Source organism: Squalius cephalus (genome assembly GCF_949319135.1).
Source record: "Squalius cephalus genome assembly, chromosome: 17".
Lineage (NCBI taxonomy): Eukaryota > Metazoa > Chordata > Actinopteri > Cypriniformes > Leuciscidae > Squalius > Squalius cephalus.
Window position 1 is genome coordinate 7,011,790 of NC_137138.1, and position 23,730 is coordinate 7,035,519.

Consider the following 23,730-nt stretch of genomic DNA (forward strand, 5'->3'; position numbering starts at 1 on the left):
TCAGACTCACTCGTGTTCACTCAGAAGGAATCACTCACATTTTCTGTGCACTTGTAATGACACATCAAGGATGTTAAGAGGCTAAAAGCAGGTTTAGTACTTGCCCCATTGAAGTCAACAGGGTGCAAATTTTAAAAATAGAATAACACGGTGTAGGCAACACCGATTTTTGTCGTTGTTCTCTGTATTGACAGCACTCCAAATGTACAAAAAAATGAGCTCAATGTTAAAATTGACCGGAGTTCTCCTTTAAGTAAAGATCATGTTCCATGAAGATATTTTGTAAATTTCCTACTGTAAATATATAAAACATTTATTTTTGTGAGTAAATGCAGCACAATCGCGAACATAAATGGACAACTTTAAAGGAGGTTTTCTCAAAGTTTCGATTTTTTTGCAGATTCCTCAGATTCCAGATTTTCAAATAGTCGTATCTTGACCAAATATTGTCCTATCAACAAACCATTCATCAATGAAGCTTATTTATTCACCTTTCATGTGATGTATACATTTCAATTTCAAAAATTTTTACACATGGGACTGGTTTTGTGGTCCAAGGTCACATATGTCTCTATATATGTCATAAAGCTGCTTAAATGCAGAATCATAAATGTTTTTTAAGTCGCGCATTTTAACTTTTTTAAAATTTCTTGCTGAAAGATATTCGAAAGAAGCCAAAATAGATCTGCAGTGTTGATATGTGATGAGAAATTACTAAGAAAAGTGTAGTTGCTTTTATTTGATGTCACAACAGTTAAGTGGAAGAATTCAGAACTTACCTAAAATTCAGAGTTGACTATTTAAAATTATGAGTTTGACAAAGACATAAACAGTCAGAAATTCATAGCTAACTATAGCTATATTAGTCATTCATGACATGGTTTGATATGTATTTAGTTGTACTTGGACATTGTGTGTGTGTGTGTGTGTGTGTGTGTGTGTGTGTGTGTGTGTGTGTGTGTAAGAGAGAGAGAGTGAGAGTTTTAATAACTCTCTCTCTCTCTCTCACACACACACACACACACACACACACACACACACACACACACACACACACACACACACACACACACACACAACTTTACCTTGACCTGAGGCTAGACTGAAAAGAAGCATGCACATCTGCGCACATGCATGACATGCGTTGATCTTGATACACTTGTAAATACACTTGGTATGTCCCAATGCAGACTTTGAATCAAACTATCCAGTCCTGTTGCAATGCAAACGAGAGATTTCCCCATGTGCTGACTTCCCTAACTAGCAGGGAAGGCCAGAATCACAGAAATCACTGTATTTTTGGACCTAATTTCCCAGACGTAGACACAGATCTCATCAGTATCCCAAAAGTCTCATCTTAAACCGTTTGTTTTGTCTAGTTTGACCTTTAAAAAAGGCCTTGCCTGTGCAGAGAATTAAGTCTTTGTAATTTAAACGTGTGCACGTTTAGAAAAGGTGTGGCGCAACTTTCACATTATAACATTCAGTATACAGCAGTGTGGTTATGAGAAATGCTGACATAGGCTTCCAAATGCATTTTCCTCACGCATGTATTTTGTGCTTTGCATCTCAAGGCAACTTCCCTGTCAAATTCAGATTGAAATCTCAAAGAGGGGTCAGTTCAGGCTCAGTCTGCTTTCGCAACACTATCTATTTCTGTTTCTCCAGGAAATAAAGTCTCACGTACTGACTGCTTTTTGGGTGTAACACTCACATTTACAAGAAAGCTCATTCATCCTGATGTTACATAACACCTATGCAGGAAACAATCTATTTCTATTTCTATTTCTATTACATTCCCACCTTAAGCAGACAGAGTGCTATTGTCCTGTTGTGTAATTGTCTGTTTCTGGTATGTGATCTGTAGTTTGATTGTATTGGCTAGCAGTCTTTGTTATAAGCTGGCCTGTCACACCTTGTTTGTTGTTTCCTCATCAGTTTCTCCGGCAGCAGAGCGGATCCGCTTTATTTTGGGGGAAGATGACAGCGGCCCACCACCACCGCAACTCTTCACCGAACTCGACGAGCTTCTTTCCGTCGACGGTCAAGAGATGGAGTGGAAGGAAACGGCCAGGTAAAGTGTACAAACACTCAAGAAATAGTTTAAACAGAAGATTTAGACAAAAATGCATATTGATTTCACACGTCTTCACAATCCATGTTACATTATATTCTCAGTATGGCCACAAGGGGCGCTATACTGGTTAATGTAAACTGTCTTCTTCTACTGTCTTTTCTAGCCTATTATCCCAGCATCCCAATTTGCACACTACACTCCCAAGTCAAGAATACTATATCGAACTGTATCGATATAGTATAACTATAACTACACTGAACAGAAATTCGGGCGAAAACTATGCGAATTAAGACGCGAGGCTTGTCTTAATTCAGAATAGCATGTTATTATAATACTGTTTCTGCCATATCTTTATATTGCATAAATAGTAAGATTAGTCTGCTAATATTAGAATTTTTTAATTATTCCTGAATCCCAATTTGCATAATATCCACCCTAAATAGTATTAATTTCGAATACTATTTATGCCGAATTGTATGCAAATTGCGATGCAAAACTTGTTTTATTTCAGAATAGCACTCTTATTGTTTCTGCCATATCTTTATATTGCAGAAATAGAATAGTGTGCTATATTTTTAAAGCCTGTTATCCCTGAACCCCAATTAGCACACTATCCACCCTAACTAGTATTTAAGAATACTAATATCGAACAGTATTTCGGACAAATAATATGCAAATTGGGACGCAAGGCTTGTCTTAATTCAAAATAGCATTTTATCATACTACTCTTTCTGTTTCTGCCATAACTTTATATTGGAGAAATGGTAAGAATAGCATGCAAATTAATTATAATAGTTTAGTTCTTGAATTTCATTGGCTAATCTGCATGGAACAAATCATAGTATTCTGGCATTTGATTGGCTCATTTGCACATTTTTGCATTTACATTGATGCATTTGGCACTTTGAGCCACAGGAATCCCATCATTGTGTTTATTAACCATTTTGCATCATTTTCTAATTTCGTTAACTTCAGCAGATTTCCAGCTATTTTGTCCTCAGACGGATATGTAGGTTAGAAACACACGCTTGAAAGGGGGAGACCTCTCGTTTGTCTCCGCTAAAACAACAGAAGTATTAAACACTCGCGTCATTTACCAAATGCTCATGATTTTAGTGCCACTTGACTGATCTTAGGATTTACACATTCCTGTCTGTGTTCCCGCTCACGTATGCTATTAGATAAGCCTTCTGATTTCAGAATAAGGGTTACGCAGAAAACAATAATAAATTACACAAGAACAAAACGTATCTGACAAACAGATCTGGACTTAAGGAGAGGTACATTCTTTCATTTTTCTTTTTTCTTTTTTTTTTTTGTTAACCAAAAATCTATTTGCCCTCATTTACTCACCATCATTCCAGACTGTTTTGTTTTTCTCACAAACAGCATGAGAGGGAGTAAATAATGACAACATTTTTACTATTTTGGCTCAGTTATGATACTTATGAACTGATCAAAAAGCAAGAGACAAAGAAACCGAGGAAAGACACGTCAGCAAAAAGACAAAGCAGCTTTCATCTGGTCCAAGTAGTTTTGATTTCCTGTGTGTATTGAGTGACGGATGATCTTTTCCTGCCACGAACATATCAACTGACACTCACACTTTCACTCTTACTCACTCACTCACACACTCTTCTATATGTGTTTTTTTATTGTACAAACTGTATATTCTATCCCTCACACTAACCTAACCCATCACAGAAAACTTTTGGCATTTTTCTTGAATGTAAAAAAAAAAAAAAATTCTGTTTAGTATTTTTTTTTTACGCCATTTGGTCTACGAGGACCTCGTAAACCATGCTTACGTTGTAATACCCATGTCATTATGCACATTTGTGTCCTCATAAACCATATATACAAGAACAGACACACTCCCACTCACACACACAGGTCTTGCAAACTAGAAATTTCTGAAACTGTTATTTAACCGTTAAATCATGTTTTTGAGTCATTCTATGAAACGAGTGCTAAAGTATTTTTAAATGACAAGGCGTAACTTGGTTTGGATATGTTATGCTTGAACATGAAACATGAAAAATAACAACGGATGTTGAATGTCAGTAGAACAAGCTTTTGAAATTTGCTTCTCTGAAAACTTTTATGATGTCACTTCCTTTTCATTATGACGTTTAAGCTCTTCACTATTATTTTGAGAGAAATAATGGGGTGTTGGGGGTTCTTGGATATAATAAATAAATAAATTGTCTTTATGTTATTTATTTATATTATTTTATTTTAATTTAGTTTACATAGATGTGATTTATGATGTGATTTATTAAGGAAAAACCAGTGCAAATATATTTATTTGGGTTATATGGACATGCAAATACAACAAATTAAACTGCAAATACGACATGAAATAATATTTCAATAGAATGTTTATAATTAATTTTGAATGGATATATTTAATCTCACATAGCAGTCAATAGCAGGTTTTTGTGTTTTGTTCCAGTCCATCAAATGTTACGGACACAAATGGCGCTCCTTTCATGGAACGGTTTCTTTCTTTGAATTTGCATGGTCCAGATTTACATGTTAAGATCTACATGGCTCATTTTGAAATGAAACCATTTGCTAACAAAGAGCCCATTGTTTTTATGTGTGTGCATGTGTGTGTGTGTCTGTGTGTGGATGGAGTGATGGATGGATACACAAACCGAGTTCACAGAGTTCTCATGGGTTTCTGGGTTTACCTGTGTCTCAGGTAACATATCAAAACTGCAGGCCGCCGTGTGTGTGTGTGTGTGTGTGTGTGTGTGTGTATCACTTTTGTCTCGGATATCATACCCACGCTTGGCTAAACTCAGCTCACCAGCCTCTCTGCACAAGATTACAGGGCTCTAAAGGATATCTGTGTGTGGTTGGGTATCGTTTCTCTAAGACAGATATTCGCTCAAGTAGACATGGGTAAGCTGATAACAGGGCCAGAAGCTTTGAATCATTTTGATTCTTATTTTACATCAAAAAGCTTTCAGTTAGTCAGCAGAAAGCTAAAGTTACGCAGCTATCTATCTCTTTCTGTTTTTGCCAAATGGTATAAGCTTAAACCAACAAAAGTATATTTTATCTGTTCCTATAGTAAGTATAAATAATAATAATATTTCCTTGCAAACAGTGATGGTAAAAGCATGATATTAAATGATTGCCATATTCATATACCATTCAAAAGTCTCTTCTGCTCACCAAGGCTGCACTGATCAAACATACAGTAAAAACATTAATATTGTCAAATATTTTTTTACAATTTAAAATAACTTCTATTTGAGTATATTTTAAAATGTAATTTATTCCTGTGATTCAAATCTGATTTGAGTCTTTAGTGTCACATGATCTAATATGCTGATTTGACGCATTTCTGATTATTATCAATGTTGAAAAAAAAACAGTTTCTTGATGAATACAAATTCTTTGATAAATAGAAAGTTCAAAATAACAGCAATGATTTGAAATAGAAATCTTTTGTAAGGTTATTTATGTATTAACTGTCACTTTTGATCAGTTTAATACATCCTTGACAAATACTAAAAAAAACTTTAAATCAAAAGTGGTGGGATAGAAAAACATGTACACACACACACACACACACACACACACACACACACACACACACACACACACACACACACACACACACACAAAGATTTATATCTACATGTACCATGGTAAAACCATGGTATGATCAATGTGCATGACCAAAAATAAAAGGTGTTATGATGGTAAATGTCATTCTGAAAAAACATGGCATTGTGATAAATGTCCCAAAAAATTGTATTATCGTGGTATTTTATCCGATAAGTATAAGTATCCGGGATAATGTCACTGTACAGGGTCACGGTGCTCTAAATTTCTATTTTTTTCAAGATTCAGCTGTTATCTAAACATCTAAGTGTGTTTTCTGTTTCTCTCAGATGGATAAAGTTTGAGGAGAAGGTGGAGAAGGGTGGAGAACGGTGGAGTAAACCCCATGTGGCCACTCTGTCTCTTCACTCGCTCTTCCAGCTGAAAAACTGCATCGAGAAAGGAACCATCATGCTGGACATGGAGGCAAACTCACTTCAGCAGATCGTTGGTAAAACCACACTTCAATCTTCATTTCGGCTGTATAAGGTTCTTGAATTGTTGCATGGTTCTTAAGAGGTTGCAAAAGACCTTCAGATTAGTGTTCTGGTTTCTGTTCTTTAAAGCACCAGTGTATTCTTGATGAAATCTGTCTTTTGTCTTTCAGAAATGATCACTGACAGTCAGATCGAGAACGGGCAGCTAAAGGCCGACCTGAAGGAGATGGTCATGTACACTTTGCTACGGAAACATCGCCACCAGACCAAGAAGTCCAACCTGCGTTCGCTGGCTGACATTGGAAAAAGCGTGTCGAGCGCGAGTCGTCTGTTCACCAACCAGGAGAACGGTAACACAGCTGCCACATTAAACCTCTCGCTTACACTCTATCGGTTTCCACATCTCTCCTCTCACTTTCACCGTCAGCATCTATCTGATCAATCCTTCCGCACGTCTCTCACACATTTGACAAATGTTGTGTATATATCGTACAGATGTTTTCTAACAGCCTTGTGGGTGAAAGAAAAATCACATTTGCACAGTGCAAAACTGAAACTGAAAATCCTTTGATGTTTCAAACTTGCAAGTAATCAAATGTGCTGATGAGATGCAGTAGGTTATTAAACCTCAAACCCTCCCAGGAAGAGCTAGAAACGTATCAGAACAAGCATTGGTTTCTGCAATTTGCTGCTGAAACACTTTAGTATTTTATTTAATCTGATTTAGTATCAAGTTAATCATGTTTCTCTCAGTTTTGGGGAGTAACTGGCTTAACTAACTTAACTTAAAGGTACACTATGAACCCTTTTTTGTTCAAAATGAACAAAAATAGGCAATAATTTTATCTCTTAAAACGCATCTTTGATCACCAAAATTTCACATTTAAACGTTTTATTCCTTCTTCACATTAGCTTGAATGTAACTCTACACCCTTGCCTCATTAAGTATACGTGGAACCATGATTATGTAAATGAGCCCCGCCTCCACTCACTCACACCAGCTCAGAATTCCTGATTCACTCGCTCAACTTTACTGCAATAAATGCCGCACAATGGCAAGTGAAAATACTGGATTAAATCAGCCATATATGTTTGAACCAGAAACTTAATGTCCTACGTCATACGCCGGCATCCATCTGCCGTGAACGCGCGTCGACCGTTGCCGGAAGCCAAATATTTTCATTTATAAAGTTTTAAATATGTATATGTACATGTATATAGTATATTTTTACGACAAAACCGCATGGATTACCCTCAGAAGGCCTTCGTTTATCCCCCTGGAGCTGGATGGATAACTTTTGTGAGGGATGCATGCACATTTTGGGACTTGAAGGAGTGGACCCCATAACTTCACATTATAACCACTGAAAGATCTAAGACATTTTCTAAAATAACTGAAAATGTGTTTGTCTAAAAAAAGATTGACATATGCATCTCGAACGGCTTGAGGGTGAGTAAATCATGGGTTAAATATCATTTTTGGCCGAACTATCCCTTTAAGTTGACTTTAATGTTTAAAGAACTAGAAGTGTTGTCTGAATGTCAAGAAATGTTGACTACATTCTTCGGCAGCCTGACAATAGATCAGATGTTTTCATAATATTGTAATTTTTCCAGAAACGAGGTGTTTGTACCGAGTAGTGGTGCAGTGCTACATGACTGGTTTTAATGTACTGCACATGCTGTACTGCACATGTTGTACTTCACAAATTTACAGTTGGGCGAGCTGAAACAATCATCAAACACTTTCTCACGCACACACCTTTTTATTTTAGGGAATCATTTGTTTGGGATTGTTCGAATATAAATGAACCACTCTCAAAAAAAAAAAAAAAGAACAAAAAAAGATTAATTGGCATTCATTAATTTGCTTATTTCTTACTATATATATATATATATATATATATATATTATTTATAAATATGTATAGCTTAGATTCCAAAGCAGCAGCAGTTTCACAGCTTCTCTAACTCTGCTCTCTCAGAAAGTTGTATGTCTTCCTTTCAAACTGTGATCATTTCTCTTCAGGTGCTGATTGGGTTTTCGTGAATGTTGTCTACTTTCATTTTTATTTGAAGCTCAAATTCAGTTTCTGAATCAGCGCTTTGAAACATACTTTCATTGATTTCTCTGCTCTAATGCTTTGTTTTCTCTGTTCCCTGTCTCTTGTCCCTACACCTTGTCTTGATTGACATGCATGCAACCCTGTCTTTTCTCTTTCTCTCTCTCTGTGTGTGTGAAGCGCGTCCTCTTGATCAACCTGTGCCTTGCTTTATCAACTTTGAACCTGACGAGCAAATTCAGATGCAGAGAAGCAACAGCATGGGACTTCTCTGTAAGTCTAGCTGAAGATTCAGACTGATTCATGCTAGATTTGCAGTTGGTCTGGTTCACTGTAAGATTGCTGCTGAAGATCAGGTCTTGTAAATTTGCAGATAAGGACCAGAGTGAATATTTTATGAACGCTTTGAAAAAAGTAAAAGATGCCATAAAGTCAATGTTGTATGCATCTAAAAATAGTATGATGACTGTTATTGATTATTATGTCTTAAAAAATTAAAGATAACTGAGGTGTTTTAGTTTTCTGTAACCCGTCCAACAAGTTAGTTAAGGAATGTATTGAGATGTAGATATAACAAAATAACTTTTTTTTTTTTTTTTAAAAAGGGCCTCTTTGTTGAAATTCTTGGGCCTCTTTGTTTCCTAAGAATTTTTCTGTATTTTTTCCACAACGTGTTTAGCGTTTTAGCCGCTGACAGGTGTTTGACCTCTGACCTTGTACGACTTCTGCAGGTAGTCCAACCACGGCCCACCGTAACCTGACCTCCAACAGCCTCAACGATCTCTCAGACAAGCCTGAGAAAGACCAGGTACTGTGAAGTGTGTGTGTGTGTGTGTGTGTGTGTGAGTGCATGCGTGCGTGCGTTAATAGTTTCTTCACATGTAGAAGCAGAGATTAATTCTGCAAGAAAATATTGTTGGGTCTTATCACAGACATGATGGTAAAGTGTGTTACCAGCGTGAATCTCATGAAGATGTCCAGGTCATATTTTACCACCAAAATCAAAATCAAAAGAAAAAATAAGTAATTATGTTTTGGATCAGTAGATTATCTTTTTTTTAATTTATTATTATTATTAGAATCAGCAAATACTACCATGATATATAAATGCTGGACAATTTAATAATATAATAATGTAAATTTAAATTATATAAATGTTAAAATATAATACATAATATTTAAAATGACAACAGTACATTTAATCATATTTAAATTGAGATGTAAAATGATATATTATATTTATTATATATATAACAATAATATATAAAATAATACTTAAATTGATAAGTAAAAAGAGAAATTATACATATATATATAACAATAATATATAAAATGTATATATTAAAATATAAATGCTTGCCTATTTAATAATATAATAATGTATTTTTTATAATATTATATAATATTTATTAACATTTATTATTATTATTATTATTAATATTATGATAATATAATAATATTTAAATAATAATAATAATAATTTTAGTACTGAGTTTTGTTGTTGTTGAGTTATGGGGAAATGCTCTTCATCACCAAGAAAATATTGTCTTAATGGTTTGAAAACAGGCTTTATTTTCTTTAAAATTGAGTGGTATTTTATATCGAATTCTGACCCAGGTGTGTTCTTAACAGGATTTGTGAGATTCTCCCACCGAGAGTTCATTACAGGGAGGATAAATGACTGTTTCTCCTGTGGGAAGTGTGGTTAGGAAGGCTACAGCCCTGGGCGTGACATCAGTAGGACAGGAATGAGTGCAACAGGACAAAAGAAACTCTTTCTTCAAACAAAGTAGTGCACAATGAAACTCAGTGGATGTCTTTCACACAAGGACAAAACATAGCTTCTGTCGTCAGTGGCGTCAATATTTGTGGATTAGCGTGAGTGCCTTGTCAAATGCACAGAACTCCTGTTGTGTGTTATTCACGCTACTGCAGTAATTACACTGATAGCACAAGGCCTCTTTTGTGTTATAGTGTCTGTGTGTGTGTGTGTGTGTGTTCCAGGCTGTCTGTCATCTCAGTGTCAGTGTTCATCGCTAATGAAGTGCTTTATGACTCAGATGCTTTTGTTTATGTAGTTGTACTTGTTTCTTTCCACTCGGCTTAAATCGTGTTAGACTTTTATATTCCACTGAAATATGATCTCATAAAGCTTCTTTTGACAAATGCGTGAAACAAAGAAGTAATGTAATCTGAAGATTGTTCTAGGTATATAGAGATATATTTAATCATTATTTACTATATTTGTACAATGATGCAAACAGAGTTCACTTTGCAGCTTTGAAAAGAAAAGAGTGTCTTTGTTCAGTTCAGTGTTGATTCAGTTCCGTTGTAAAGATCATCAATTATTCAATTAGTTCAATTTCACTATAAAGCAGTTCTGCAGTTCTGTCAGATCAGTAATGTTTTTGAATATTAAGAGTCCCCAACTAAGCAAGCCAGAGGCGACAGTGGCGAGGAACCCAAACTCCATCAGGAGACAGAATGGAGAAAAAACACATAGGGATAAAGTCAAGACAAGTCAGAAATCAGATTGTGGATTGGTATCATTCAAAATATTTCATCTAGTTGCATCTGATCGGATTCATCACGGCGGTGCGGAGACAAAGCTGGCCATCAGGAAGCAAGATAACCCAGGGTTTCCATTAACCCAGGGTTTAGAATGACCCAGTTCAAGAGTGAAAAGCCTACAAACCAACACATTAAACAGTGCACACACTGAATGTAATGAAAATTGTGTTATTTTTTTTCTTATTGCTTCTCTCTAGTTGAATAATAAGTTCATGAAGAAAATTCCTCGGGATGCGGAGGCGTCAAACGTGCTGGTCGGGGAGGTGGATTTTCTGGACTCCCCCTTCGTGGCGTTTGTGCGTCTTCAGCAGTCCGTCATGTTGGGAGGACTCACCGAGGTTCCTGTTCCCACACGGTAACCAACTCACTATTGCATTGTAATTCATAAATCTGTTGCTTTGGTTACAACCAGTGCTTGACTATATCTTTTTTGCTCATCAGCCACTGTGTTTAGTGGTTTTCCAAAGCCACTCAGCGTTTTCACTGGCCACAATTTTGACATTGATTCCAAAGGGAAAAACTGCCATATAGATATTTGTAATATTATCTCATAATTTGGCAGCAGGTTTATTAGGCTGCTGTCACTTTAAGACTTGAGGCACTTGAGGATCCATTATACTGTTACACATGCGTTTTCTTTCTCAACTGTTCACGTTCACTTAAAACATAACCGACTGTGTTTACGTGAATACTTACCAAGCCTGGCATTTTACATTATTTTGTGTTTTTTACTGTTTAAGTGCAATAAGCCATGAAAAATAACTCGATTCAATACTGAGAGGTGGCTTTATGTGCCGCTCTATGGGTGTGAGCAGAAAATCTGCGGGAATGAGTAAAATTATGCGCAATACGCACAATCCCACGCCGAAATTAAGGCCCTGTAACAGCAATAATATTCACCCAGAGCAAATGAAACGAGTCAGTGAAGCGAGGCGGGTTTGTGTGTCACTCGCTGTCGGAGAGATGAGAGAGAGAGAAAGCGCAGCTGGTATCATGTATCTACTGCAGAAAATGAGTATTGGAAGCGTTTCAGAGATTTCTGTATCGAAAAATCTGTATTTTTGAGGCTACATTGCACTTAGTTTATTATTTCAGATGCCTTTTTAAAGATTACATTTCAAAAATGTATATATTATATATAAAACTCAATATTTGCTAATAGGAGTGACTATTACACGCCACCGCTGAAATCACCCGCATTTGCCGTGTTGGCTGGTGTTAATGTCAAACCCTGGCCCCTGATTACAACAATATCTATTTGTGTTTGTAGGTTCCTTTTTATTCTGCTGGGGCCCAAAGGAAAGGCCAATTCATACCGGGAGATCGGACGTGCAATCGCCACGCTCATGTCTGATGAGGTGTGTGTGAAAGTCTTCTCATTCATGTGTTTATATGCATGCTTGCAGTATTTTCATGGCTTTTATTTCGGCCCCTGCAGGTGTTTCACGACATAGCATATAAAGCGAAAGATCGTGGCGACCTGCTGGCAGGCATTGACGAGTTCCTAGATGAAGTCATTGTTCTTCCTCCGGGAGAGTGGGATCCTGATATCAGGATCGAACCTCCTAAATCCATCCCGTCTGCTGATAAACGGTACCAGCAATCATTGATCTGGCAGGATAATTCATCAGTTGATTGTTAATTGAATCAGCTTTATGACAGCCGATTACAGATGAAGCAAACTGAGTTTGTGTGTGTGTGTTTCTAGTAAAAACATTATTGCCGGAGGGGAAGGTTTTCAGATGAATGGCGGTACGCCTCATGATGGGACTCCAGGTGGCGGCGGAGGCCATGCGGTCGGTGATGAACTCAAAAGGACGGGCAAGTGAGTGTATAAACGGGCATTCGTTTTTTAAGGATAACTTGCAAACTTTTAAAGACAGTTCTACTGTGAACTACGAGGTTGTTAATCGATAGTGTTTGCTTCGGGCCACATTTATTTCAGCTTAATTTTAAAATAATAACGGCTAACAGTGGAATTTGTGGTGAAAAACTACATTACCCATGATGCTGTACAGAAAATTCCACCAAAAAACACTCCAAAACACTCCAAAAGAGCACGTTAGCTCCGCTTCACTCCCATGAAGCACTGCGAATGACGCAATCTCCTACTACTCTCAAAATACTTTTATATGTGTGTATATATATATGTATGTTTTACAATAAACTTAAAATATATTAGTTTTATATAATCAACATTTCTAAATGAGTAGTTTTAGGGACCGTTCGGTATTTATGGAAGGGGCCACCGGAGGAAAATAGGGGAGGGTCATGTCTTTTTATTCTTTGTTGAGGGGAGGGTCATCCAACTTTTTTTAGTCTAGGGGGAGGGTCACCCAACTTTTATATTCATGAAAACAGCAACATTTCAAAGTGGCTTGTTTGGTGCTATTTTTTTCCATTTAGCTCCATGTTGATCTCGCGTTATCAGCCCCCCTTCGATATCAGATGGGTCTGACCCAACAAAAATCCAGTTTGGCGCTGTTTGACAGTGCACGCGCACTTCAGTTCGCGCTTAGAAGAAGTGCATCATGTCAGAACAGAATGCCAATGAAATGTTTACCCGGCAAAGCTTTAAAGCACGAGCAAATAATGAACTTTTGTAATTGCGAATAAGTGTCCTGTGAGTGTAACTCTACCGCTGCATTAACATGTGACGTGAATGTACGTCGAGTTTTACAGTATTGGGACTGAGGCGCCAGAACTGCAGCTGATAGAATGTGCGCTGTAGCGCGATACTACCATATTTTAGTTTCCATTCTTATTTTGTTTCCACGATGTGTAAGATGTAGGGCTACCACATCTTTAAATTACTATTAGTATTATTTAAGTTAACATAATAAAATACGTAGACCTACACCACAAAAAAAAGTTGAGGATAAATTCGTTAAAATTGGGCGATTCCAGTGTTATGGACGTGACATTTGCAGTCAAAACTTGAAATATAAATTCTCAGAAAATGCATTTAATACCAATATTTTGAAACGTCTGAAAGGAGTCAAGACATTAGAAAAATATCAGTCTACACATGCGTTTTATATTTAATATGAGGGAAATACACATGTGACGTGACACAAAAAATCTTTAACTTTTGTGGCAAAATATTTTTTAGTAATTCTATAAATTACACTGTGCAAACCAAAAGATATATACCCACCGGATTAATAAAGATCGGCCTCCACAGAACATAAAATATTTTATTATTTTTATTTTATTTTTCGTGTTCGCATTTATGTGAAAAAAAAAAAAAAAAAAAAAAAAAAAAAACAATGTTATGGGCGTGACAGTTCTCCATTACGGACATGACTGCTCTGAAAGCGACTTTAAAAATTTCACAGAGACCTCAAACAGAAAGCACAAAGCCTTTCTTTAAAGTGAATTTCGTTTTTTTATTAATTGTATCTTAATTTTAATCAATGTTTCATCTGTATTTAATAAATAAGAAGTAAATATAGTATAAAATAATCATGACACGGAGGCACGGGCGAGTGAACTGGACTCTTGTCTCATAAATGAACCGAAACTCAGCGTAAGGTAGGCTACTTGCCTCACAGACCTGAGAAATATATAGAAAGCTTGAAATGTCTACTTTTAAACAGAACAATTCAAAACGAATGAAAACAGACTGCTTTCTGCTTATGAAATGTGCATTTCTCTCTGGCGCGTTCTGAAAAGATCGCGACGCATCGTCAACTTCATATTTGCAGTCGACACAGAAAACACTTGTTTATTAATAAACAATTTAAATGTCTCCTTGCTATATTTGACATATTAATAATCATTACTTTTGCCGGTTCTTTGTGACAGCTTTTAGATGCTTTGTTGGCAGTGCCACCCACATGTTGAACGCGTCACACCGCATCAGCACCGAAAACATGATTTTTTTCAAATCTAAAATCAAAAATCGTGATACGAACTGAATCGTAGGTTTGGTCTATCGTTACAGCCCTAGTAAGATGAGAAAGCAAGAGTTTAACGTTATGGTTTAAAAAAACAAAAAAACAATGGCTATCTGAACATCTTTGCCAAGCGCAAACCAGTACAGAAGTAGGCTAATCAATAAATTATCGGGGAGGGTCATGCCTTTTTTCACAATCATTTTGGAGGGTCATAGAAAAATGTATTGCTGGCGAAGGGAGGGTCATGTCTTTTTTGACAACAGATCTCAAAACTCCTCCGGTGGCCCCTTAAATAAAAAACGAACAGTCCCTTACTACTTGCTTTTAATTTGATTATGCTGTTCGCAATGCTTCATGGGATTGTAGTTCTTTCCCCCACTAAAGCCGTTAAGTACACAGTCTTGTACTTTTGTATTCTTGTCTGATTTTCAAAAAATGTTTTGCTTCAAATCATAGTTTGTAATGATATGATTTACCTTGTAGCTGGTTAGTTTGGTTAAGGGCTTATAACGCTTTAACAAAGACTTTTTTTTAAATCCCTATGGGAAAAATGAATGGGAAAAATACTTCCGGAACCAGCGCCGCTGAACATGTTGCCAGGCGCTGTTGCACTCTATTACTTTTGATGGTGTATGCAATATTAAAACCATTTAATATTATTTTTTTAAATTAATAAAATAATGTATTTCAATGTCAGTATAATTTTTAGGTTACCTGAGAAAGCATTTTTCAGTAAGAAAACACAACCCTATCTCTCCTAGGTTTTGCGGGGGTCTCATTCTGGACATCAAGAGGAAACTCCCATTTTTTGCGAGCGATTTTTACGACGCTATCCACATTCAGTCTCTGTCTGCCATCTTGTTTATTTACCTGGGTACCGTAACTAACGCCATCACCTTCGGAGGGCTTCTGGGAGACGCGACGGAGAACATGCAGGTTAGACCGGTCAAGGCTTTTTCACTGTGAGATTGTGTGTGTTGTACTTAACTAGTGTCCGCCGATTTGGCTTGGCTATTGTGGGTTTATTCAGGAGCTCCTGGAAATAAAATTTGGCTGACATTGTGTTCACAGCTCCAGGGATTTAAAGGCCACGGATAGCTGTTTGATTATTAAACATGTCACTTCAAATATATGTTATGTGTTTCCTAGATCGGGTGTTTGGAAACAGATGTATATGTTGCATGTTGGGATTTGATTCGTGCTATGCTGGGAGAGAGAGAGAGAGGGGGAGAGAGAGAGAGAGAGAGGGGGAGAGAGAGAGAGAGGGAGAGAGAGAGAGGGAGAGAGAGAGAGAGAGAGGGAGAGAGAGAGAGAGAGAGAGAGAGGGAGAGAGAGAGAGAGAGGGGGAGAGAGAGAGAGAGGGAGAGGAAGAGCGCTTTTCTTCGAACAACTGTGTATATAAATAGTCAGGATTGTGAATGGTACTTTTGGACATGTGCAGTGACTGCAAAGTTTGCACATATATTTAGCAGTGCATTTATATGGCGCAGGCTAAGGAGGATCAGCTATAAATATCCTCAGATTACACACAAGCGCACACACACACATAAAATCACACAACTACACTTCTAAAAGATCCCTCTAAGGGAATCCTTCATGACCTCTGCCCTTACCTACAAAGCCTGCTTCAGATACGTCGAATAATAGCTTTAGGTTCAGGTTGCTGAATTGCACACAAGGACTTTTTCTCTCACCTGTTTCATAAACCTTGAAGATGACTTGGGTTTGCAGGTAAATATACAAACATGCTTGTTAGAAATGCACTCAAGACACAATTCTGTGGAAACCGGCACATTGGAATTATGACATACTAAGTTCGAAGTTATGACAAACTAAATCGAAATTATTAAATTAGAAGTCAAAATTTAGAGATAAAAAATCTAATTTATGACACACTAAGTCACAATGAGATTTAAAAGGTCAAAATTATGACATCAAAAGTTTAAATTATGACATACCAAGTCATATTTATGAGATAAATTTAGAAATTAAGACTTGGTAATAATTATGACACTCAAAAACATCTAAATTAAAATGTAAAAATGATGAGATTAAAAAGTCAAAATTATGATTTATTCAAAATTAAATGTATTCCTAATTAAATCGAAATTGACATTCAAATCATATTTGAGATAAATGTCAAAATGATTAGTTAAAAAGTCAAAATTATGACAAAAAAAAAATTATGACATTAAATAAAAATTATGATTTATGAGATAAAAAGTCAAAATTATGACATACTAAGTCATTATGATATTAAAAACTCATAATTATGACTATAAGTATGTCATAATTAGACTTTTTTTTACTTCTCAAATTTTTGATTCATGTCATAATTCTGACTTTTTATGTCATATGTACAGTATGATTTATCAAGATTTACAATATTTTATTTTTCTTATGTGGCAGGAATGGATTAACAGAATGGACTCAAATCTGAATGCAGAAGAGTTTAAATATGTCGTGATAACTCACCAAAATTGAGCTGTCACGACTTTATCAAGAGTTTCACATTTACAGTGTAAGTCTATGGGATTTTGTTAGGTCAGTTTTATCGTCCACCAGGTAAAAATCATAACAGCACACCTCTCCTCATCAACGAAATCAAAACAATGCATTAAACTCTAAAAAGTAAAAAGTCTGTAAAAATAGGGCCCAAATGTACTGTGTTTATATGAATTTCTGTATTGATTTTTTTCACAGGTCTTTTTTTTTTTAAATACACATTGCATTGTGTTGTTTTAGGGTTAAAGGAAATATCCTGGAGGAAAATGGCCTTTTCTGTTTGTTTTCTTACTGTGTACTTAAGTTTAACATTTAGAGGCTTGTTCAAATAACCAAGCCATCGTGTGAGCAAATGCCTGTAACAGTGATGCTCACCTGAGAAAACTCCAGCCGTTTGTGTTGGAAACAGGTGTTTGTCTGATTAAGCGTTTTCAGAAACAGCTGACGGCACATACAGGCTCAAATCTGATAAGAGTTCCTGTTTTAGAGCTTTTAGTGGTCTTATTTTCCGCTTGATCTCTGTGCAGGGCGTGTTGGAGAGTTTCTTGGGGACGGCGTTAGCTGGTGCCGTGTTCTGTCTGTTTGCGGGTCAACCTCTGACCATCCTGAGCAGCACCGGGCCCGTGCTCGTCTTCGAACGACTGCTCTTTAACTTCAGCAAGTGGGTGGCGTACACACACACACACACCTACATACTGAAGCATGCATGCACAAGCACATACTCAAACACAAGGTTGCTTTAATGTGGTGTGGTAAAATCCACATAATTATCAGTTAGCCTGCTGCATTGATAAAACAGTCGGAACAGAACAAAATAAGAAAAAAAATGTTTAATAAATTATTGCATTAATAATAAAATAAAAAATAATTATATAATAACTATATCAACAATAATAGTAATGTATTTATTATTAATAAGTATGTATTTACTTACGTAAGTATATTATTATTAGTAGTAGTAATAGTAGTATTATTATTTAAATATAGTATTATTAGTATTATTAAATTAATACAATAGATTGCATTAATCATAATCATAATATAATTATTGCATTAATAATAAAATATAATATAATATAATTATTGCATTCATAATAAAATTAAAAATAATTATATAATAACTATATCAACAATAATTGTAATTTATTTATTATTAATAATTATGTATTTACTTACGTAAGTATATTATTAGTAGTAATAGTATTATTATTATTTAAATATATGATTATTAGTATTATTAAATTAATACAATAGATTGCATTAATCATAAAACAAAAAATAATTATAGAATAATTATAACAACTATTATTTATTTATTTATTTATTTATTATTAACAATTATTTATTTACTTAAGTTTATTATTATTTACTATTCATAATATATTATTATTAAATTAAGATAATATTGCATTAATGATAAAAACAAAAAATAATTATGGAATTTTTATATTTTACAACAACAACAATATTTATTACTAATAATCATTTATTTACTGAAGTATAATATTACTATTATTTACTATTTAAATTAGGGCTGTCAAACGATTAATCGTGATTAATCACATCCAAAATAAAAGTTTGTGTTTACATAATATAAGTGTGTGTATGGAGTATAATTATTTTCTATATATAAATACACACACATGCATGTATATATTTAAGAAATATTTGCATGTATATACTGTGTATATATATTTATATTATATATAATTTATATTATATATAAATATTTTATATATAAATAACACATTTTTCTTAAATATATATGCATCTGTGTGTATTTATATATAGAAAATAATTATACACCGTACACACACATATATTATGTAAACACAAACTTTTATTTTGGATGCGATTAATCGCGATTAATCGTTTGACAGCCCTAATTTAAATATTTTATTACAATTGTTATTATTGCTGTTATTAAATTAATATAATAATCACATTACTAATAATCTCAATAAATGATTATTTCACCATGTAATGTAGATCCTCCGACTGTAGGCTGTGTGTACAGTCGACAGTGTTTATATGAGCTGTTTCAGTCAGATTTAATAGCCAGATATGTCCATTTCACATTCAGTTACAGAATCTATTGAGAACATCGGTATGAATTTGGGTCCAAATCTAGATGTTTTATACTTCCTTTCTGTATTATTGATATGTTATATTTAGTTTGACCAAAAACAAGCAACATTCCCTGGAAGTGTTTTAGTTGTGTGTCATCTGGCACAACACGTTCTGAGTTATCTAGAATCAAGATACATCTTATTGTTATCAACCTTTCCGGCAAGGCCTCGTCTCTCTGTCTCTGCTTGTGTGTGTGTGTGTGTGTGTGTGTGTGTGTGTGTGTGTGTGTGTGTGTGTGTGCATGAATACATCTCTCTCTCTCTCTCTCTCTCTCTCTCTCTGGATTCAGGTTTCTGTGTTTATGTTCCATTATGAATAATTGAGTCAGATTTCATGTCTGCTTCTGCCAGTGTGTATCAGTTCAGCTTTGCTGAGGGTTTCCATCTAAGCCGCTGAGTCTATAATTATGGAGTGTAACATATTTGATGAGTAAGATGTAGCATACTAATATGATTAGTACATTTTAATCAATGAAGATGTCTGGATTCAGTCCGTAAATTTATATGCATGTATAAATAAATAAATAAATATATTAGTGCTGTCAAAACGATTAATCGCATCCAACATAAAAATGTGTGTTTATATAATGTGTGTGTGTGTGTGTGTGTGTGTGTGTGTGTGTGTGTGTGTGTGTGTGTGTGTGTCTGTATATACATATATATAAATATATATGTGTGTGTTTGTATATTCAGGCTATATATTAGGCTATATACATATACATATACATATACATTTTAACATAAATCTGATGATTAAAAATCACAGTTATTATTATTATTATAGCATTATGGGATCAATGGCACGTTATGTTTTTTGGTAAAGTAGAAAGTTAATCTGTTTTTTGTTTAAGTTTATGTTTTTTGGTAAAATAGAAAGTTATCCAGGTAATCCATGCAAAAAGAAAGCTTGCACACTGTGTTTATTATGCCATTTAAAAAACACTCTTAGTCATTTTATCCCTATTCTCTCATTGGTTGGCTGTTTTCCTCCTGTGTTGTGATTGTTAGTGGGTAACGATGCTGTGTGTTTCTTTGATTGGTTCAGGGATAATGACTTCGACTATCTGGAGTTCCGGCTGTGGATCGGCCTGTGGTCTGGGTTTCTGTGTCTGATCCTGGTCGCCACAGACGCCAGTTTCCTGGTGCAGTATTTCACCCGCTTTACTGAGGAAGGCTTTTCTGCTCTCATCAGCTTCATCTTCATCTACGACGCCTTTAAGAAAATGATCAAACTGGCTCACCATCATCCAATCAACTCCGGCTATGACATAGACATGGTCACGCAGTACGGGTGCCACTGCAGTCCTCCAGACGGTGAGGCCATCAGTGACAGAGAGAATAATAATCTGGATTTATGTCTTCTTTAACGTTTTTGTATTAATACTTTATTTTTATTAATAAGAATATAGTAATATAATAATAGTTGTATTTTAATATCAATACTTGTTTTCAGAGAAAATATCTAATTATTTAAAAGCCCTATTGAAAAAAAAATTACTTTGTTTTAATCAGTATAATATATATTTTTTGTTTTTATTATGCTGAAACAATGCATCAGTGAACAAGAAAATGAGATAAAACCTGTGAAACAGAGGAAACTAAAAAAATAATCAGTGTTTATGTCGTCTTGTACATTTTTATAAATATTTTCTTTTTTAAATATTAACATATTACTAAAATAATAGTAACAGATTGATATTAATACTTGTTTTCACCGAAAATATCATCGTATTTAAAAGTTATTTTTTATAACTTATTGACAAATTGGTTTTTTTTTTTTCAGTTTTATCATTTAATTTTTATGTTTTGTTTATGGTTCTATTATGCAAATGACTTCGATATTCTTTTTGAAAAGCTGGACAAAATACCGATCAAATAATTTTTTTTTTTTTTTTTTGTCAGAGTAAGAAACTCATTCAGTATCCGTTTTAACATAAAGCTAAACTCAAATTTTGTGTTTTTCTTTCAAAAGGCAACAGTTCAGGTCTGTATATGGAGAAAATGGAAGCCCTGATGAACAGCACTGGACAGGTAAATGCTCTCTGTGTTTGTGTGATTTATTATTACATTATTACTGTATTACCCACAATGCATCAGTACACCCAGATACGTTAAAAACGGCCATTTATTAGCTAGTTGCACAAGTACAAACAGATTTTTTTAATTGATAAGAAAGAGTATAATTGTTTGCGCCTGCACAGCATCACTTAAACGCGACCTGGATGTCGCTGACCCGCACCGAGTGTGTGGAGTGGGGCGGTCAGCTGCTCGGACCAGCATGTGAATACGTCCCTGATATCACGCTGATGTCCTTCATTCTGTTCTTCGGCACATACACCTGCTCCATGGGCCTGAAGAAGTTCAAAACCAGCAGATTTTTCCCAACTACGGTACACTGACACACACACGTCGTCATCACACATTAATGAGGATCTTAATGCGGTTATGCTGTATGCATGAGGATGTAGGAAAACCACTACACCCACAGCCACATGTGTACACACACGCACGCACACACACTTTAAGCTTCAATCTGAAAGTCATTGCTTTTGAATTAAACCAGTCTTTTGGTTTGGCAGCTGTAATGGAAAATAGCCCATCACTGATCCTTACAAAAATGCTGCAGCATATTACCAATCTGCACTCATTAAAACATTGTAAGTCTCCATTAATCTCCACTAATTAGAGATTACAGATTTAAAGATTATAGTTTTCACTTTTGATTCTGGTATTTATTGTGCATTTCTACTCCGTGATCAGTGATGTATTTCTGTTTGATTTCTGATTATGGAGAATGCAACATACATTTCTCCATTAGACATTTTTGATTGCAAATCATTATAATATTAGTTTATTTTAGCTCTTTTGTAATAAATCTTAATCTTAGTAAGTTTTTTTTATAATCTATCTATCTGTCTGTCTGTCTGTGTGTCCGTCTGTATTTCTATATCTGTCTGTCTGTCTGTCATTAATTTTATCCATCTGTCCTGATGTTGAAATGCCCTTGTGTCATTTAAACTTCTGATGTGAATTATTACACTGAATGGTTGTTTACATTTTGCAGATCCGCAAACTGATCAGTGATTTTGCCATTATTCTCGCCATTTTCATCTTCTGCGGTGTGGACGCCCTGGTCGGCGTTGATACGCCCAAACTAATAGTGCCAAGTGAATTCAAGGTGTGTATTTGTGTTTTGAAAAGGTTTAATCTCTTTTGAGGACCCATCTATGTTACAATAATCCTTTAATAGTGCCACATTATACCTTCAAACTGCTCATTGATGTATGACACTTGAAACCTCTAATATGTGTGTGTGTGTGTGTGTGTGTGTGTGTGTGTGTGTGTGTGTGTGTGTGTGTGCTCACAAACAGACAAGAATAAAGAATTCTGTGGTCGTATTGTTGCAACAAAATCTGTATTGACACAAGTTGAATCAATATAGCGTCCACTTCATATTAGCTTTCATTAGTAATGTCAACAACCCATAATACATTTTATAATGCATGACAGATCAATAGATAATTTATTTAAAATGTTGTTATGATGCTCATATTTCTATTTGAATATACATAAACTATATAATGTATATATATTATATAATGTTTGCTAATAATGTTATCTTGTCATGCTTAAAACAGTATAATATATACTAAAACAGAAATAAATATTATATATTTCATATATTTATATATAATATATGTATATATAATATATGTATATAAACAATATATATACATTCATATATAAAATATATCTAACTTTAAAATTAATATAACCTATATATATATTTGTATATATATATGTATATATAACATTATATATTCTAATATACATATTTTGTGTATAATAATTTAAATATTATATATCATATATATGATCAAATATAATGTTATATAATGTAATATGTTTGGGATTTTTTAAAAACTTTTTTAATACAAGTATATGAAATAGTTCATGTTCAATTGATATACCGTGTATGTATATGTGTGTGTGTATATATATATACACACATATACATATATACACACATATATATATATATATATATATATATATATATATATATATATATATATATATATATATATATATGATGTATATTATAACTTCTTATAACTTTTTTATTTTATAACTTTTATATTATATATATATGAGAAATGTTATAATATTATATAAATAATATAATTGCATTATTTAAATACATTTATATACAATACATTACTTATATAATATTATATAATTTTTAAGTTATAAAACATATATTACATTTACAAAGAAAATCAATGGATGTTTATATTAGCCTATATTATCTTATGTTATTGTATAGTATAGTATAGTATAGTATAGTATAGTATAGTATAGTATAGTATAGTATAGTATAGTATAGTAATGTGATTAACATCATATAATAGAGACCAGCGGGATTATA

General features: G+C 34.4%; 1 protein-coding gene across 4 annotated transcripts in view; it reads left to right on the forward strand.

The window, feature by feature from the left end:
• slc4a4b (solute carrier family 4 member 4b) overlaps positions 1 to 23,730 on the forward strand; it is a 58,234-nt gene that overhangs the window by 22,089 nt on the left and 12,415 nt on the right. For 3 of the 4 annotated variants that reach the window (XM_079847931.1, XM_079847932.1, XM_079847933.1), the window contains exons 4-18: positions 1,939 to 2,074; positions 5,989 to 6,149; positions 6,306 to 6,485; positions 8,378 to 8,470; positions 8,929 to 9,005; positions 10,966 to 11,123; positions 12,039 to 12,126; positions 12,207 to 12,361; positions 12,477 to 12,593; positions 15,429 to 15,603; positions 17,700 to 17,833; positions 20,347 to 20,615; positions 21,274 to 21,332; positions 21,503 to 21,691; positions 22,366 to 22,479. In XM_079847931.1, the coding sequence (XP_079704057.1) occupies positions 1,939 to 2,074; positions 5,989 to 6,149; positions 6,306 to 6,485; positions 8,378 to 8,470; positions 8,929 to 9,005; positions 10,966 to 11,123; positions 12,039 to 12,126; positions 12,207 to 12,361; positions 12,477 to 12,593; positions 15,429 to 15,603; positions 17,700 to 17,833; positions 20,347 to 20,615; positions 21,274 to 21,332; positions 21,503 to 21,691; positions 22,366 to 22,479 (2,105 nt within the window). The remainder of the gene's footprint in view (positions 1 to 1,938; positions 2,075 to 5,988; positions 6,150 to 6,305; positions 6,486 to 8,377; positions 8,471 to 8,928; positions 9,006 to 10,965; positions 11,124 to 12,038; positions 12,127 to 12,206; positions 12,362 to 12,476; positions 12,594 to 15,428; positions 15,604 to 17,699; positions 17,834 to 20,346; positions 20,616 to 21,273; positions 21,333 to 21,502; positions 21,692 to 22,365; positions 22,480 to 23,730) is intronic. The other variant, XM_079847934.1, reaches the window with a different exon arrangement.